The 18575-nt window shown below is 53.9% G+C and overlaps 1 protein-coding gene across 1 annotated transcript; it reads left to right on the forward strand.

Moving 5' to 3' along the window:
- Window positions 1-276: 276 nt before the first annotated feature.
- LOC106887203 (inner centromere protein-like) lies at window positions 277-17129 on the forward strand. Its single transcript, XM_014940634.1, has 20 exons — window positions 277-401; window positions 585-729; window positions 1059-1172; window positions 3831-4522; window positions 5600-5651; window positions 6297-6330; window positions 7147-7246; window positions 7904-7994; window positions 9003-9138; window positions 9226-9360; window positions 9917-9928; window positions 10493-10602; window positions 10925-11036; window positions 12219-12329; window positions 12640-12770; window positions 12958-13036; window positions 14371-14472; window positions 14709-14819; window positions 16213-16369; window positions 16865-17129. Exons 2-20 carry the CDS (start codon window positions 587-589, stop codon window positions 17068-17070), a joined length of 2628 nt encoding a protein of 875 aa, XP_014796120.1. The 5' UTR covers window positions 277-401; window positions 585-586; the 3' UTR covers window positions 17071-17129.
- The last annotated feature ends 1446 nt before the right edge of the window (window positions 17130-18575 follow it).

The raw sequence follows: 18575 nt of genomic DNA on the forward strand, positions 1-18575 counted from the left end.
CACCGCGCCGGCCTATCACCGCCGCGCCGCGCCCCGGGCCGAGCTCCCCATTGGCTACGAGACGGCACGGGAGCGCTCAAAAACAGACTCCTCTCTGCTCCCCCGTCTCTGTGCTCCTGGAGGACTCAGCTTGGAAGGCGGGGCCTGGCGGGTAAGGCAAATAGCCTGCGGGGCTTTAACGGCAGGGCAGTGATGGACGTGAGCTGTGGCCAATAAGAGACTCCGCCTCTGGGGGAGCGCGCTGTGATTGGTGAAGGGAGGGATGATCTCGGGGCGGGAGAGGGAAGCCGTGCTCGTGAAGGTGCGGTAGAGCCAGGCGAGGCCTCGGTCCGAGCGGCGGCCGGGTCCGGTGGCGGTGAAGTGGGACTGGGCCCCGCGGGGCGGCTCCACCTCAGGGGAAGGTGGGCAGAGGGACTCGGGGTCTCTTAGGGCCCAAGCTCCTGGTTCGTGCCTCCCTGGGGTGCGGTGTAGAGCCCCAGCCCTTACGCCCCGCGCTGAGGCGGGAGTGGGCCTGGCGCCTCCTCTCCCGCCCCTGGGCCGTCCCCGGGTCCCTGCGAGCCTTCGCCTCCCCCTCTGTGTTTCAGGCATGGCCATGGCAGAGGCTGGCGGCCCCACGCAGCTGCTGGAGATGTGTGGGCAGAGGCTCTCCCGGTTCCTCCAGGACGCCGAGCACAAGCGCTTGGCCTGGCTGCGGGAGGTGGAGGAGCAGGGCATGCGGCTGCTGGATGGGTAGGGGCTACGCTCAAGGGGCACCTCTCCGTCCCCTGGGGAGCTCCCGGCCCCGGTGAGCACGAGGCTGGGTGTGCTCCCGGCTGCTGGTGGGCAGCCCTGCCCTAAGGCTGGGTGGGCGTTGGGCTTTACAGCTGAGAACTCTGGTTTAGCAAAGCTGTGTGTCCAGCAGCTGGGCTTGGGCCCTGGTGCCAGCTGGCTGGTACATTTCATTCCGTGTGTTTCTTGCCCAAAACTCATCTTTATCAATGAGTGACCCTTATATGTGGATAGTGTTGTTTTAGGCAGTGGGGGCAGCAGCCTGTCTTCTGTCCTTGTGTACTCAACAGCAACTTTGGGGCTGAACCGGAATTAATGCCTAAAACACCATCGCAGAGGAGGCGTCCCAAGAAGAGGCGATCCTCCTGCCTGAAAGATGAAAATAAGGAGCCAAACAGGAGGAGGTGGGTGAGTCGGTTTGCTCTGGCTCTGCCGCATGGCGTTTAGGGGTGAAACAAAGTAGTAACTGCTTCTACATACCCAAGAACATAAAATACCCGCTTTATTCTCTGAGTTAGCAAATACATTTAAAAGGGCAGTTCAAGATTAGGATTTTGATTCTCATAAAAGTTTGCGATAGACTTGGCTGCTTTCCTTTAATTTTTGCTTTTTCTCTTTTCTGTTTAGAAAAAAAGATTAATAAGTGTTTTATTTTCTTGTCTGTTTAGGTTTGAGTTTTGTCAGATTTGACTTTGTTTCAGCATGATTTTTGACCTGAGGTTGCTACTGGTTGTTTCTTCCTTGAACCTTTGTGCCGGTGCCTGAGAGAACCTGACAGTGGCACTGGCTGCTCGCGAGGTGTGGAAGCGGCACGTCCACAGCTGTTCTCTGAGCTGGCAGGCAGAAGGGCTCAGAGGCTCAAGTGGTGACACCGAAGTAGAAACTTCAAGTGATTTGCTTAGAACCAGCCCTGCTTGAGGTTTTTAATACCAGTCCTAAGTAGGCAACAGTTGCCTGCAAACAAATGCTGAGGCAGGATGGTGTAGGGCATGATTTAATTGTGTGTGTTGTCAGGGATGGCTGTGATGCTAATTAACTTCGTGGATGCCACTGCTGTGTGGTGGCTGGCTCTGTATCTGCCCTGTCTCGTGGTCAGTGGCAGGTGGCTGCCCTTCCAAGAGGTGTCTGCTGCGAGCCCAGGGTTGGCACGCTGACGGTGCTGCAGTGTCACCCAAACTTTGTCACTGGGCTTGCAGTGGCAAGCTGTTTATGCGTTAAGGCACTTAAATGTTGATAACTGTGGTGAAAAACCCACAGAAGTTGGACAGGAAGAGCTAGAACTAAAAGGCTGTCAGAAAGCAGACATGGAGGATGCAGAGAGCAGCAAGAATAGCAAGGGAGCGTGGGAAGTTCGTGTGTGTGTGTGGTAAAGGAGGGCAGGAGAAGAAAATACTGCAGATCTAAACAGGGAGAGCTCTGAAGACATTCTGTTAGTTTTCAGGTAGCAGCTGGGTTGCCCCCTGAAGAAGATGAGCCTTGTGTGTATTTTTCTGTGTTTAGACTTCATTTTGAGAAGGATCTGCTGATGCGACAAAACGCCGGGGCGGGCGGGGGGTCACTCCTCAACAGGAAGTTCATGCTGTGGTTCAGCACGTTGTGCTCCATCCTGCAGGGTCAGGCCATTGTTGTTTTCCTCGCTCTTGTTTTTCTCAGTATGTATTTAAAAACCCATTTCTTAGTGTATTGTTAGTTACACATTTCCTAATTAGTAGTTGCTTTTTGCTAATTCCAGCAAAATGTCCCTCTTCTTGCTGGAGGTCAGAATGAGGAGTTGGGAGGAGGAGGCTGGAAGGAGGGGAGAAGTTACCGGTGTGAACACTGGCAGTGGGACAGGTCCCTGCTCGCTGCTGGTTGTGCACTGGGGGCTGTCCAACCTCCTTACACCGCGGTGGTGTTTCTCAGCTGCCTTCTCGAGCTGTTGTACGCTTCCACATCAGCTCTCCTTTTGGTCTTTGTCTCCAGTCCCCACCCTTTTCCTGGCTCCTCTGGGTCACTCTGGTGTGGGAAGCTGTCTTTGTCCGGGCAGCAGAGTTGTCCTTTGGCTTTGGATTTGTGCACCTACCCAGTCTCCTTGACTTGTTGGTCAAGTATGTGGCTCCAGCCTCTCGTTACCTGATGGAACCAAGAGGGTTTCACTGCTGAGGTTCCCCAAGGCTCTGCTTAGCTGGTCAGGTTTAACAATAGAGAGACAATAGAGCTGGAGACGGCTACTGTACCTGATACATTTTCTCTTAAATAGCAGTAACTCAGAGAATTCCCAAGTCCTGACTGCACAGATGTGGTTTGAGTTGCCTTCCTCAAGATTGCACTGTCGGGTACCATGTGTATCCCAGCCTGTTCTTAAACTCTGCGTGCAGAGCCATGGATGTTCTCTCAGCACCCGGGTCCCTGCCTCCCCAGCACTGGAATGTGCTTTATACCGAGCAGCCTGCCCCAGAGCAGCAGAGCCTTCTGCTTCTGGCTGGGATCTTGTAGATCTCCACAGGGGAGACTTCCACAGGGAGCTGATCGTGAGAGACTGTGGTATCTCTGACCCCAAATCCCTCCCGTTGTGGATTTGCTCAAGGCCAACATAGCGGAGTTGGCAGTACCAGTATGACTTTGCTGTCCCCTGGTGTCACCCCACCTGGGGCTGTGGGTTACAAAGAGCGAGGAGTGCCCTGGTGCCTTGGCTGCTGCTGTCTCCAACGATACAACCTTTAATTGTGAGTCACCCAGCGCCCGGGCTGGCAGCTGGGGTGGCTGCAGGGAGGGTGTGTGCCCTGCTTCCCTGCCTCTGGTGTTGAGTGGTAGCGTCCAGCAAAAAAACACCTTGCGGGCAGCAGAGAGCAGTAAGCAGCAATTTCTAAATTGTTCCAGCTAAATCTGCTGGAGCACATCTGCGGGCTCTCAGGCTTCAGCTCCCGCATTTCACCAGCAATGAGAGATGGGTTGCGAGGGGGAATGGTGGAGGGAAGAGCTCTGCAGGTTCACTCAAAACTTGTCTGCTTTTTTTTTCTCTAAAAATCATTTGGGAGCAGGAGGCTTCTTCATTGCTTCATGTAAAATTGTTTTTATTTAAGGTTGTCCAGAAGGAGGAGCGGTGTCATGCCAGTGTCTTCCAAGCTGAGCTCCCAAAAGTGCCCCAGCAAAGACCAGCCCCGGAGCCTCAGCTGCCCAGGGGAAGAGGTGTCCGTGCCCGAGCCTGCAGTGGGGTCTCAGGCCAGCGTTGAAACTCACCCCCTGGAACCAACTGGAAAATGGCCAGCAGAAGCTCCCATGGCAAAGAAGGATTGTGGGGACAGCCCGCAGAGCCCCGATGGCAGGGATGCAGCCTGTCGGGCTGCTAAGGGGCAGCAGTTACCTGAGGGGGATGTGACCACTGAGCCTCATGGTGTGTCTTCCATCCCTGCAGTCCCCGGTGGCCAGGCAGATGGGGAGGAGGCCCCCAAGAGAGGAGCAAGTACCTCCACTCCCAAGGCTGCTAGAAATGGAGATCCTGCCATGCTCCAAGGAGATCTGTCTCCTCAAGGTCTCAAAATAGTGCTTTTCCAGGACTCTGACAACAAAACGACTAAAGCGAAATCCAAAACGCGCCGTTGCTCAGGACGCCAGAGCTCGGTGGGTGGCCCCAGCAAGAGCCATCGGACCTCCTTGGTACAAAAATACTCACTGGCTGGCAAAAGAGAGAGCATGATCCGGAGGTCGATCAGCAGGGCCATCTCAAAGAAAGCAGCATCGCGAGAATCATCCTCTGCCTCCAGCAGAGTGAGCTGTAAGTTCCCTTCAGTTGCCGAGTGAATTCGTTTGGCTAAATCAGCTTCTCAGCTTTGTGGGGAGTAATCAGCTCTGGAGCTGCTCATCCCCATTAGCTCTGGCTCCTCTCGGCCTCCTGGTCAACAGGCCTCATGGCTTCCACCCGATTGGGGTGCGATCGTGGGGTCCTTGTCTGCTGATGGACCATGTCTCGGGCCGTGTTCTGCTGCAGGTGAAGGAAGTGTCTGCGGGGGCATGGGCACAGGGGCTGGAGGGGGGGTCACACGGGCTGTGGGTGGCAGAAAAACCAAGAGTGAAAGGGGAAAGGTGGCCTGGCTGGTCAGAAGAGACTGTTGCCTTCCCTGGGGAGGGCTTTAGTTTGTGTGTCTTCTGCCAACTCTCAAAAAAATCTATAGGAACTGAATGTCTCCACCCCTGAAATTGGCAGAGGAGTTGAAACGCTTTCTGGGTGAAGGTAGGAGAGTGGATGGACTGAGAACCCGACAGCACAGTCAGTGGAGGAAACAGGATTCAGAAATCCAGGCTATTCCTGGTAGCGCTAAACTCGTGTCCTCTGCTCCCACTGCTCCTGGGAAGGTTTTGCTGTTTGGACTTTCTGAAGTCATTGCTTCTGAAGTCAGATTGGCTTCTAATAAAGTGCTGAGGCCTTTGGTATTTAGTTTTGTCAGCTTTGAGTCACACTGTACTTAGGCATTTGTTATAACACTTCCAGCTAAGTGGTGTTATGAGGGGAATGAAATCAGCCTAAATCCACCAAATCTCTGCTTAAAACCATGTAGGGAGGCAGGAGCTGAAGCCGCTTGACGGGGAAAGGCAGTCTCTGACACAGGCAGGAGCGTGTTTGTGCAGCTGGAGCCGTCTGCAGGCAGAGGAGCTGCTGCTTCCCAGCCCACACCAGTTTGTCAGTGACACTCGAGGGCGGTGGCGGTGCTGGTGTGGAAAGCTGGGATGAGCAATCGGCGTGTTCCCTGGCAGGGGAGCCTGCAGGGACCTGAGCTCCACCACGCACACGGGCCTGCTCTTGGGAAGCCTCGGCATGAAATCCCCAGGCTTAGTGTTTGTTCTTCTCCCCCAGGTCAAAGCTCCCTGGAGGTGTTTGTAGAAGAAGATGGGACCAGCAGTGTGAGGTGAGGCTACCACATAAAGCAGGGGGAAGAAAGCAAAAAAGCAGAGAAAACCCTGCAGAGCAGCTATATGGGTTGCTTCTGTATTACAGATCTAGGCCTAGTTTTGTAACAGACAGTTGAGGTGATGTTGTCACCTGGGGCTGGTTGATACCCAAAGTTTGTGCTTCCCTTTCCGAAGCATGTCCAGAGCAGGGTGAGGGTGGGCTCCAGCCTGTGCCGTGGGGCTGGAGAGGCTGCCAGCCGCCCCTCTGCTGGGTGTGGGCCAGCATCCTGGGGGTTATGTCCTGGGATTCTTGGCTGTTGCCAGTCTCCCAGTGCCTGGTGGTGGGTTCAGCTAGGCTCCGAGCCAAGAGCCGGGCAGGTAAGGCTCAGCCTAAGGCTCCTGGAGCCTCCTTTTTACCTGCCACATGGTAGTTCTGTGGCAGAGGACAAGGCTGGTCAGTGATGCAACAGAACAGCCCCTTGAAAGAATTTGCAGGTCCTGCTCTGCGTGGCCTGGCTGAAACATCCAGGCCTGTGCTCTGGATGTGCTTAGATTTATCTGTGCTTTCTTTGGGGTCCCACGTGCAGGCTCCACCATACTTTAATCACCTGTGACTAGTCCTTTGGAGAGTTGACATAATTAAAATAGCTGTTCTTTTACAGACCCAGCCTGGAACTGAACCCCCTAAGCGAAAAGGTAAGTTCTAAGGAACAACCTACAAACTATCTATCTGGACATCATCTTGCCTGAGTTGATGCCTTTGGCTGAGTGTTGCCACTGGCAGTGGGGAGCATGGCCGAGGATCGTTCTGTCACCTCCCTTTAAGCTCAGCTGGGTTGGCCAGAGCTGCCCCTGCAGCCGGTTGTGCTCTGGCTCCTGGTGGGCAGAGACATTTTCTGCCTTGATGAGGCCTCTTCAGGATGGAGTGTTTGGAGGTGCTTGGCCACATTCCCGGGCATCAGCCAGCTTCTGCCTGTCAGCTGGGCATAGTAATTGAGTCTCTGGTGCGTGCCTGGTCTGAGCTGCAGAAATCAGGAGGGCAGTTCAAGCTAAAGTGCATTTCTTGGCCACTGAGGCTGTGCCTGCAACCTCTGCTTCCCCTCCTGTGGGAATAGTGGTGCTTGCAGTGCCCAACGATCCTGCGACCTGAAATGCTCTGCAGGGACCTGTCCTTCAGGACTGGAATACCTGTAGCTTGAAAATTGGTGTCTCCAAGGTGTGCAGAAGCTGCCTGTCATTCTTAAAGCACTTTGACTTTGGAGTCCAGGTTCGGTAAAGCTTCTGTGCTGGCTGAGAGGTGCTGGGCAGCTGTCCCTCCTGCAGAGGCTGGTGTCTGAGCAGCCCCCTCTTACTCAAAGAAGATGCTCAGTGTCCGTGCAGCACAGCTCTGGTTGAGGGATAGACAGGCCCTGGCCTGGCAGCTGGAAGTGATGGGCCCTTTCAGGGCAGCAGGTCCATGGTAGTCTTGTTCTTGGAGCAATTGTGCAAAGGGAATGTTTCCTTTTCCTGCAGACTGCTGAAGACATCCCCGATTCAAGCAAAAGTGCACAAGTTTCCAGGCCCCCTGCACAGCACTTGTCTCCTCCTGAGCAGCAGGCAGGGAAGGATGGAGGTAACTTCAAGTTGATCTTGCTTTTCTCACATGAAAAAACACACAGACCAGAGAGTCAACATGAGGGTTTGTGGAAAGTCTGAGACTTGTGCTGAAACAAAACCACCTCTGACCAGGCAAGGCAACTTTTCAAGTAAATTTTGATCTCCTGAAGAGGTAAGACATGGAATTAGATAAGCAAGGACAACTTCTAAATGTGTCCAGGCCTCAAGAGAAATGCAGTACTGCTCAGCTTCAGGCTGCAGAGTGAGTCAGTGGGGACACTTTAAAAGGACATTGTTCTTAGACCTGGAGTCTTCCACGCAGGTTAATGGTCTGTTCAAGTGCCTTGACATGTCTTTTCTCTGGATTCAGTTATGTGAGGATTTACACGTTTATTTACTGTGCCTCAAAGCAAGGAGAGGGAGAGATTCAGGTTTTGTGTGTATCCATGGTGGGAGCCCTGGGATCAGGGAAGCAGCTGGAGCTGGAGACCTTCTGGTGAGGCTGGTTGTGCCTTTGCAGAAGGGTCTGTACTGGGTGCGTGCTGTGGTGTGCACACACAACCCTGATACTCCAGGGACCCATCCAGGCCTGTGGGGCTCTGAGCACAGGAGAGCTGAGAGCAGACCTGGAGCCCTGCGGTGTGTGTGGTGCTAACTGCAGGTCTCTTGGCAGGAAGCTGTGTGAATCCAACCAGTGAAGCCCAGAACAAGAACCAGGAGCAACCCCGCTGTGCCGAGTCCCAGCAGAATCCCTCACGCATCTGGTATGAGACATTTGCAAGGAGGAGGAATGAGCCAGTGGTCTGGAAGGACTTGGGCCTAGTCTTTTAAGTAACTCATTTAATAAGCTTTCGGTGTTTGTTCCCCCCCACCCCACCTTCCAATGTAGTTTTGAAATCTTTGGCCGAATCTGGTCTTCTGGGAGTTCCTCATGACTCCTTGAGCCTTGTTTGGGTCTGTGAAGCAGACACAGGAGTTCATGCCCAGACCAGCAAAGGTGACTGAGCCAGCAGGGTTAACTCAGGGCTCGGGCATGGCTCTGAGTGGCTCGTAAAGGGGTGGTGCAGGAGAGGTTTCAGAAGGCAACGTGAGTAGGTGACTGACCCATTTATTTTTATCTTGTGCAAGTGTCTGGAATACCTGACTTGTTTCCTCACTGCCTGTGTTACTGGTGTTTCACGTGAGATTTCAGCCACTTTTAGCTTTGCCCTCAAGTCCCCTGCCCTGGCTTTGCTGGGGTGAATTTGCCATGGGTAGTGGTTGGGGAGTAGCAGTAGCCCCTCTCCTCACCTGAGCACCGTGTGATGGGTCAGGATCTGCAGCCTTCCTCAGGGCTGCTGCTGGATCGGGCCCTGATCGTGCAGTGAAGCTGCCCCCTCTGACTTTCCCTGGAATTAGGGAGTGCCAGTGAAGTAGTTTGTGACACAGGTAAATCTGTGAGCATCTGAAGTATTTATAAAGCCCGTGAACCCTGCCGGTGAGGCAGCTGGGCTGGTTAGCTGCTGACACACAGGGGGTGTCTGTCTCCTGCTGTTGACACCCAACAGAACCAGGACTTCTCGCTGGCTGGGATTTGGGCCATCCCCTGCCTCTCCCATCCTCATTCCCCATGAGATGGAGTGCCTGCCACGGGGCTGGCCCAGCTCACAGTGGGGCATGGCCTCTGGGGGCAGCGAGCGGGCAGAGGGGAGTGTGTAACAGCAAGTAAATGCTTCTGGCAAGATCGGGGAGTGTCAATGCTAATTGCTAATTGCTCTTGCTAATGCTGTCAGGACACGGACCTATAAACAAGCGATGGGCACTATATGGAATGGGCAGCAGCAGGGGGGTCAGACCCTTTCCCCTTTGGACGACAAGCACAAGAGTTCAGCAAACCAGGCTCCAGCTTCCTCCTCTCCAGCTAGCAGGGTGAGTGGGTGCCATGGTCCTTCGCCCCCCTCTCCCTTCCAGCAGTGCATCCACCAGTACTTCCAGCAATACATCTTTTCCTCTTAGGTTGTGAGACCACTGAAGAACTTCCTGCAGGCTGTGCAGCGAAACCAGCTGCTCACAAGCCCGGGACCCACAGGACGTGGGGGCATCATCAAAAACTTCATCAAACACAACACTCCCACCCGACCCAACCTTAAGGTGCGTCAGTCCCACCTTCCCTTGCAGGGCTGGAGGAGGGGATTGAGTTTGGGGAGCGGAAGGAGGGACTGCTTGCTTGGAAAAGTGTAAATGTATTACTAATTCTGTCTGCTGCCATGGATCAGTGCAGGTCCTCGCAGCAAACTGGCCTCAATTCTACTTCAGCCTCCCCAGGGAAGGGAGACTGGCTGGTGTTGCCTTGCACAGTCTGTACACACATGTTGTTACTGGCCGGGGGTCTTTACCACCGGTCCTCAAACCTTCCTGGTACAAAGGGAAGCCTCAGCTGCTCTATCTGTAGCCAGAAGAGACATTTTATATTCTGGGACTGTTGAACCACAGGAAAGTAGGGAGCTTTTCCCTTTGCTGTGGGAATGTGACCTTGTGTCTGGCAAAGCTGGTGGCTGTGGGGCTGAAAGGCAGAGTGGGGTCAGGCACTGGGCTCTACCACACTCTGGTAAGGAGCCACAGCTGAGAACGGGGTGTGTGTGCTGTGAAGGGGGTTCCAGTGTTACTTCCAAACCCTCAATCATTTCTCTTTGTCTCTTCTCTACAGGGAGACTTTGTTGTAAGTAATGACACCCTTAGCAGTGGGGGCTGGAAGGTTCTAGCAGCCGTGCCTCTTGCCTCACTGACAGCTCTCTCCCCTCACTGCCGTCCACGCAGCTCGCTGGCCAGATGAGTAAACTGGCCCCACCAGTGGTGAGGTGGCAGGATCTCTTTGCAGGTGTGTTCTGCTGGGGCTGGGAAATGCTGGGAATGCTTTTTGTCTCCAAGCAAGATGACTTGCACAGTGCCCCTTCTCCCCCTTCTCCCCACTGCTGGTGTGGGTGACAGGCACAGCGCGTGTGTTGCAGGTGGTCACCTACAGCAGGAGTGTGCCGTTCCTTTCCTAAACACACTCCCTGCTGAAGGATGGAGGTGTTTCCCTCCTATCCCCGTGTCTCTTCTGCTCTTATTAGTTGAATAAGTGCTTTTGCTAAACCCGTGTTGTTTCTTTGCTACTCTTCCATTCCCCTCTCAGTCTGGGGGTCCCTGTGACTCTGCCAGTGAGTCCTTTACAGGCTGCCTCACCTCTGGCTGCTGGGGCAGAAACAGGCCATTGGCACAGTCTGCATTCATCTCCCCTCAGGAGAAGGAGCGGCAGAGGCTGGAAAGCCTCAGGAAGAAGCAGGAGGCTGAGGAACAGAGGAGGAAGAAAGTGGAGGAGGAGAAGAGACGGCGTCAGGCAGAAATGAAGCAGTGAGTTGGCTCCTTGACCTCCTGCTCCTCCCTGCTCCAACATGGAGCTGCCTTGGGGGCCCATCCCTGCCCGGCGGCCAGCGCTGCTGCCCTGTGGCACCCCGGGCACTGCTGGCCATGGCTTGCTGCAGCGAGGGCTGCACTGGTGCAAAGCCCCCAATAATGTCTGAGTTTACTGCAGAGGTGAGCTGAGCCCAGGCTTGGCCAAAGCAAGTCAAGCAGCGTCACTGTTTTCCCCAGTTACCCCAGCAAGTCCCCATTCCCCCATCACCTTCTGTACAAGAGTGTACAAAGCTGACCAGCTCCTCTCCCCCACACACAGGAAGAGGGAAGAGCGTCTGAGGAAGGCACTGCAGGCTCGGGAGCGGGTGGAGCAAATGGAAGAGGAGAAGAAAAAGCGGATGGAGCAGAAGATCTTGCAGAATGATGATAAGGTAAGAAGGCTGACCAGGCCGTGGACTGCTCGGTGCAGTGACATTGCCTCCCTGAGCTGTGAGACCAAAAGGGTGCAAACAGGCCACTGGCACAAGCCCAGGGTTGCTGCTGGTGGTGACTAATCAGGTGGTGGGTATGTCTGCATCAGAGACAGTGGAATTCTCTGTCGAGCAAGAGGAGGCTTTTGTTCTCCACACCTCTGCAGTGGTGCTAAACGTTCCTGTTCTGACATGCAGTGTTCATGGTGCTCTGCGCTCATGGAATGTGGCAGCATCCCTTGTGTGTGCAGAGGCCTGAGATGAGACACCCTTACCCAGCCCGCGGTGCGCTGGGCGAGCTCTGTGCACTGACCTGCACACACAACAAAGCCGTGGCATTCACAGGGGGTTGCAAAGAACACAGTGGGAGAGAAGAGCTGCCGGGCACACAGGGGATGCTTCTGGCTGGTAGATGGGGCTGTGTGTGCATTTGTATCGTGTTTGTGTGTTAAAGCCCTGTCTGCCCTCTCTTGAGGACGGGTTGAAGATGAAGAGCACACCAGGATGGGCTGCTGATGGCTGTGTACAGACAGCGTTGCTGCTTCCCTACAGCCCTGCAGGCTCTGTGGGGCTGGGGGAGGCTGTGCCTGCCTGACCCACAGTCACAGCAGCCTTTGGAAAGGCTCAGCCTTAGAAAACATAGGAATGTGCTCCTTCCAGCCTTTCCCAAAGCCTGAGTGGCTAAAAGCACCCCCAGCCCAGGCTGGTCTGCAGAGGTGCTGGTGCTCCTGCTGGGACAGAGCTGGGGTGAAGGAGCTGTCTCTGCCCCCAGCTTTTACAGCCCAGTCTGTGCTGCAGCTCAGGCAGCAGCAGCACCACAGGCAGAGCCTAACCCAGGTGCTACATTCCCTTGTTCTGCAGAGTCACAAGAGGGAGTCATGGGTTTTGGGGCCATGTAACAGTCTCTATTCTCATTTCTCCTGTCACCCAGGGACTGGGTGTCTGCACATGGCCTCTAAGTGGTGGACTTGTGCTGGAGGCTGGTGCTAAATCCAGTGCCCATGTGCTGCTTGCCGGGTGGTGGGTTCTCAGTCTCATTAGATCCCAGAATATCACAGAATTCCAAAGCCTTCCTCGTCCTCCCCTTGGACGAGGCTGCGGGGTGTCCTCAGGGCAGTGGAGCAGACACTGTGGCTTTCCCAGGTGCGCCTGTCCCAGGGGCGGGAGGAGAAGGGGGCAGAGGAGCGGAGCAGGAGGAAGCTGCTGAGGAAGCCTGGGGAAGCTGACACGTGGAAGCAGAAGGCACCGAGGGCGGTAAGAGCAGCTCTGGGCCCCTCCTGCATGTGGAGAAGGAAGGGGGTAGCAGGGAACTGGTGGGATGGGCACCGGTTACTGCCCCTCCAGCTGCAGGGATTTCGGGGTCCCTGTGCAGGTTTTCTGTTCAGTTGATGTTGGGCTTGAACACAAAGGTAGCTGTGGGGACAGGGGGCAGCTGCTGGGCGGGCCGTGGGAGGTAAAAATGAGATAGAACATGCACAGGTTGTCTCAAAGCGTTTGCTTCATGTCCTCCCATCTTTCCCCATGTGACTGGAGGGTTACAGGTGTCTTCTTCTGTCTTCTGCAGGAGGAAGATGAATTTGAGCAGCAAGGACCACTGCAGAAAAGGAGAGAGGATGAAATGAAAGAAAAAGGAAATAAAGTCTTGGAACTGAGAAACCTTGTGGAGCAGCAGCAGGTGGAACAAGCAAAGGAGAGGTATCAGCTGGGATCTGCCCTGGAGGAGGGGAGCAGGCAGCAGGCATGGTGAAGCAGTAAATATATATGTGTATTGCTGGAACTGGGAGGTTGATGGGACTGTCAGGCTGTCCCCAAGGTCTGGGGTGCTCGGGGGAGGGTGGACATGCGTTTCTCTGTAGCTAAATCCTAGGGTTTTTTCCCCCAGGGATCACAAACTGCGTGGGAAAGAGAAGGCCCCCAAGCCAGAGCTGGAGTCAGCAGTGTTTGCTGAGGAAAACATAAAGGTGGGGAGTTAGGTGTCTTGAACAACTTCTGTGTGTAGGATACACTGACTGACTTGAACATCAGACTCATTTATCGAGTGCTGTGTTACTGTTTAAGGTTGTAACCCTCACTATTAAGTTATTTAGAGAAACAAATGTAATGAAAGCGATGAGGAGCCAAACGTGTTACTGTAAGGAGTTGGGGTGTGTGTCAGAATAAGCCGGCCCCGTCACAGGGTGGGTGACAGCCATACAATGGTGCTTGGAAGAACACCTCCAAGTGGCATTCGCTGACAGTTAAATGCATATGGAAATTAGCAAGTGTGTGAGCCAATGCAGGCAGGACACAGGAACAACCACAAAACCATGGATTAAGGGCAAAGAACCAATTTAATCTCAATACCTCATGGCTCAGGGAACCTCTGAAGCAGCACCTGGGCAGAGGCAGGCAAGCAGGGGCCGCAGGCACCGCAGAGCGAGTGTCCTTGTTAGCCAGGGAGTGAGGGAGCTCCCACTTGCTGCTTGGGGCTGTATTTCCAGGATTCCAGCAGGCGGAGTTTTCTGCTGGGCTTTGATCTCTTCAGCAGCAGGGCAGGAATCTCAGGTGTGTTTGATAAGGTACCCCTGAGTCCATCCCAGGCCTGTGTTACTTAAGTGCAGATGTTCTACTTGTTGAGCACACAAAACTAAGCAATAATTAGTGTGATATGTGTTTTCCAGCACCCCACATGGGAGTCACTTGAGGGTATTTACAGTCGTCCTCACCAATCTTCCCTTACTTTCCCACAGCAAGACATCTATTTTTTTTTTTTGTGCTACATTCACTCCCTGTATTTGGAGGATGCCGTCCCCGTCACAAACTTCAGGTGTCATATGGCTTCATGTAACATCATTTGCATTTATACAAAGAATGTTATGGCTTAAAGTCAAGGCTGTTTGTCTCAAGATATCACAGTAACGTTTTCTTTTCACTCTCTTAACATCACTCTTTCTTCTGCCTTCTTCATTACCAAAAAAATCAACCCCCCAAATGCTGCTCCTCCTAAGGATAAATCCCTCCTCCTGTATTTGCTGTTGCTGCTCTTACTCACCGGGTCTGTGACATTCAAGCTCCTACTTGTGCTATATAATTTTAATGAAGGTCTGAATTCTTCGTGTGTTGCCAGCAGCTGGGCTGGAGGAGCCCCAGCAAAGCTCCTGCAGACAAGAGAGAAGCTGGATGTAATGGAAAGTGCCTGCAGCTCCTGCCCCCCTGTTCGCTCTTCCCTACGGAGCAGTGCGGGGGGAGAGACTCCTGGTAAAGTGGTTTGGGTTGAAAAGGAGTTTAAGCAGTGACTTTTTTTTCTCTTTATTAGGAGGCAGAGAACACAAAGGAGGTGCCTGGGCAGGAGAAGAGAGCCAAGCCACCAGAACCCATTGCTGTGGCTGCTGCTCATCCCTGGCTCAAAGTGGCGAAGGTGAGCGTGAGCTCCAGAGGCTTTGTCAATTGGGATCTGGGCAGAGACAGGAGAAGCTTCATCTTTGAGTCTTGGGTTTGGGTTTTTTCTGCAGAAGACGACACAGAGGGACTGAGGATTTTTATTTTTATTTTTCCAAGGAACCCAGACAAATATGGCTCAGTTCCAGAGATAATCTGGTTGTTTTGCTTGGGTGAACATGAATGAAGAATAATGTAATTCTTGTGTCTTAACAGGAGGACGATGGTCTGCAAAAGCCCCAGCAGCAGCTGAGAGAGGAGAAAAAAAACAAGCAACCAGAAGCATTGAGTGGTGCCTCTGGCACATGGCTGAGCAAGACGGTGAAGGTGAGTCCTGCTTCCAGCAGAGCCCTCGAATAAAACCAGTCTGTGTCTCATCAGTCAGTGTTCTCTCGGCAGAGAGGCTGGGGATGGCCACGGGATGGCAGCACGCCCTGAGGCGATGAGCCTGCAGCACCCCCATCCCGGGGGCTCCAGGGCCCCTTGGAGCTGCTCCTGCTCAGACCTGGGAACCCCAGGGGTGGGGGAAAAGCTGCTCAGACAGACCCGGGCACTAACTCTGCCCACAGACGCTCCGCTCCTGGGGCTGAGCAGCTCCTCTTCCTGCCAGACCCCTCCGTGCTGAGGCTGGTGTCAGAGCCCCAGGGAGCAGAAACCAGCTCTGCCAGAAGACGTGGAAGGGTTTCAGTGCCAGAGCCATGTGTGCGAATGCCAAGCGCTTAGACACACATGGTGTGTCTTTCTAGGGCTTTTCTACAAAAAACAGGAGGGAGAAAGGGTTAAAAGTAGTTATAAGGTCACTGAGCACAGTGAGGGATGTATTTGTACAGACGTGTGTACACTCCTACGTTCCCTCCATGCGGAGAGCCCTGCAGAGCGAGGGCTCCTTCCCGGTGTGTTCTCTGGTCAGCACCTCTGGCTATGACTGTCAGGTCTTCTCCTCCCTGCTCCTCACCACAGAGCCAGGAGGTGGCCCCAAGCCCTCGCCCGTGGCTTTGTTCCTGGCTTTGTTCCTGGCCAGGTTCTGGCATTTGGAGGCTGCAGGGCGGGCAGTGGCCATGTCAGCTCTGCGTTTGCCATCCTGCCACGGGGTACAGCCCCAGCTACAGCTCACTATCAAGACCATGGTTTCATGGCAAAGTTCAGTTAAAATAAAATTAAAAAAAAAAAAAGCAGCCCCCAGCTACAGCTCACTATCGAGACCATGGCTTCATGGCAAAGTTCAGTTAAAATAAAATAAAAAAAAAGCAAAAAGGATTTGAGCACTTTAGATTTTATCAAAAATCAAGCTACCTGTCAAGTAGGAATGTTACAGGTGTCCTGGTGAAGGGGTAGGCCAAGGGCTTCTGGTACACAGCTTCTGGGTTTTACCAAAAATCTAAAGCTACCTGTCAGTAGGAATGTTACAGGTGTCCCGGTTAAGGGGTAGGCCAAGGGCTTCTGGTACACAGGTGACCCTTTGGGCTCTCCTGGTTTTTATTGAACTAGGGGGGAAAAATGAGTGTCAGTGATGCATCAGGTGTCAGCTCTTGTTTCTGGCTGCCTTCCCTGGTCAGTGCAGCTCTGTGCCCAGCGTGAGCCATCAGGAGCTCACCTCCTGGGTCCCTCGCTGCGAGGGGGCTGCCGTGACAGCCTCTGGCTGCAGGACCTGGGCAGGATCCTCTTGTCTGGCTGGTGCCTGATCCCGCTTCCCGTTCTGATCCATGCTCTCTGCTCCCAGAAGCCCATCTCCACACCCTGCTTGGTGCCCCCAAAGGGCACGAAGGAGTCCAGATCCCCGACGGTAAATGAAAATAACTATGGGATGGACCTGAACAGTGACGACTCCACAGATGATGAGAATGACCCTCGGAAGCCTGTCCCTGCCTGGGCTGATGGTAGGTGCCAAGTTGGTTTTGCCTTCTTTTAATCCCTTCCCTGGGGAGCTGGAGCTTTCCAGGTTCACTCGGTGCAATCTCAGCATCCCCCAAGTGCGACCCAGGAGCAAAACCTCATCGGGGCTGGCCCTGAGTGGGGAGGGAGCTGGGGCTGCTGCCCTGCCAGTGCTGTGCTGCTGGAGTTAAACCAGAGTCCTCCCTGTGTCTGGATCCAAGGGTGGGAAGAGGCTGGAGGTAGCACCATCCTCCTGAGAGAAGGAGATGTGAGGGTCTGGGGTACATCTGGGGTGCTGAGTAACTAAAAGCAAACCTGCTGCCAGCCCGGGGATGGGCAAGGGGTTCAAAGCTTTGCCATGAGTGGGAAAACTTAATCCCACTGTGGAGGTCACAGCTTTTCCAGCAGAAGCAGTGTGAGTGTCCTGCAGGTGCTGTGGGAAAGGGCACCCAAAGCTCCCTGGTAAGGAGTCTGCTTCTCCGCTGTGGCTGTTCCTGCAGGGTCCCAGCTCAACCAGGCCGTTGTGTACCAGTACTACCACCCCCTCAACGTTGACCAGATCTTCGGGCTCATTCCCAGCCCCAAGCTGGAGGACATTTTTGGCAAGACCAAGCCTCGGTACTTCAAGCGCACGAGCTCAGCTGTGTGGCATTCCCCACCTGGGACCAAATCCACCTGCGGCCCATCCTGCAACTTCAAAAACTGAGAAATGGCAAAAAATGTGGTTTATGACAAGATGGTGTGTCAGTTGGTGTTTTAGCACACAGTGCATTTACAATTTTAATCTTTTTTTTTTCTTTTGCAAAAATACTGAATAAAACCCTGTTGCAATAAACACTCTGTGAGTGTTTCCCTCCTTTCCCCCACCGCAGTGGGATGGTGCTTCTCGGTGGCGGATTTGAGACTGGGATGTGGTTTCTGCGAGTGGAAATGCAGGTGTTGGAAGGTGCAGGTGTTGAAGGCACGGTGTTGCACCATCGCACATTCCCTCGAACTGCACGCAGGGCCTTACAGAAGGAAGCTGTGAAACCCCTCTGGGAAAGAGCAAATTTCTTAATCAGCCTGAGGGGAGAATGTTTTCAAAACCCACCCTCAGCTTTTTTTGTACATTTACCAATGCTTCTAACCACTAGCAGCTTTGTGGGTGGGCGTGATATGGTGGTGTGGTTTTTCTTTTGTTGGGTTTTTTTGTTGTTGTTTTTTGGGTTGTTTTTTGAGGTGGGACTCGATGATCTCGGAGGTCCCTTCCAACCATGGTGATTCTGTGAATTCTCAGCTTTTTGAGGTTGGACGTGATGATCTCAGAGGTCCCTTCCAACCATGGTGATTCTGTGAATTCTCATGACCAGTTGTTGCTCTGAGCCAGGATCTTTTTCCTGCGATAAGAAAAATCTGCTTGGAGGGTTCAAATGCTGTCTCAGTGTCTTGTCTCCGCTCTCTCCTAATGGAGAAGGGGTTTTGCCTTTCCAGGAGCCGTCGGAGCACACTCCTGCTGCAGCAGGAGGCGGCTCTTTGGGCGCTGTGGCTTGGACAGAGGGTGGTGGGTAAGTGACTTCCTTGGGGCTGTGTTGGCATCGCCCATGAGTGCTCCCTGCCCTGTGCTCCCTGGGCATCTCCTGGCTCCTGCAGCGGCTCCCTGGGGACAGTCACCACACGCTGGGGCAGATCCTGGGACCCCCCTTGTGTCCCTTCCAGCCCCCGGAGGGGCAGCTGGAGCAGCCAGCAGTACTCCAGGAGCCGTTTGGGCAACCAAACCCCGTGACAGCAGCAGTGAGGAAGGTGCTCAATGAGAAGGGAAAGTCCCCAAGGGAAGCCATCTTCCACACTTGCCATAATCACCTTTTCCTTCCTCTTTCTCCAGTTCCCCCTTGGGCTGCACCATCCGGCACAAATGTGAGCACCATGGAGGAGTCTGTCCCGCTGTAGTGACATGATGTGTGGGGCTGGGGTCCCTCCTGCAAGTACAGAGCTATACACCATCTCTACAGGGTCAGAGCTGTGAGCCCACCCCAAGGAGGGGGGTCCATGTCCCCAGCCCTGTCCCCAGTGCCATAAGGTCTCTCTCCCCTTCACCCTCAGGTGCAGGCTGCCCAGAGCCACCACAGAAACATGGTCACGGGCCTGTTCAGAGCCATCTGGTCCTGCTGGCCTATCTTCAGAGAAGCTCTCCAGCTGGCCAGAGTGGTTTTGTGGAGTTTTGCGATGGCCTGG

This window comes from Calidris pugnax, unplaced genomic scaffold, assembly GCF_001431845.1.
Source record: "Calidris pugnax isolate Ruff unplaced genomic scaffold, ASM143184v1 scaffold98, whole genome shotgun sequence".
Lineage (NCBI taxonomy): Eukaryota > Metazoa > Chordata > Aves > Charadriiformes > Scolopacidae > Calidris > Calidris pugnax.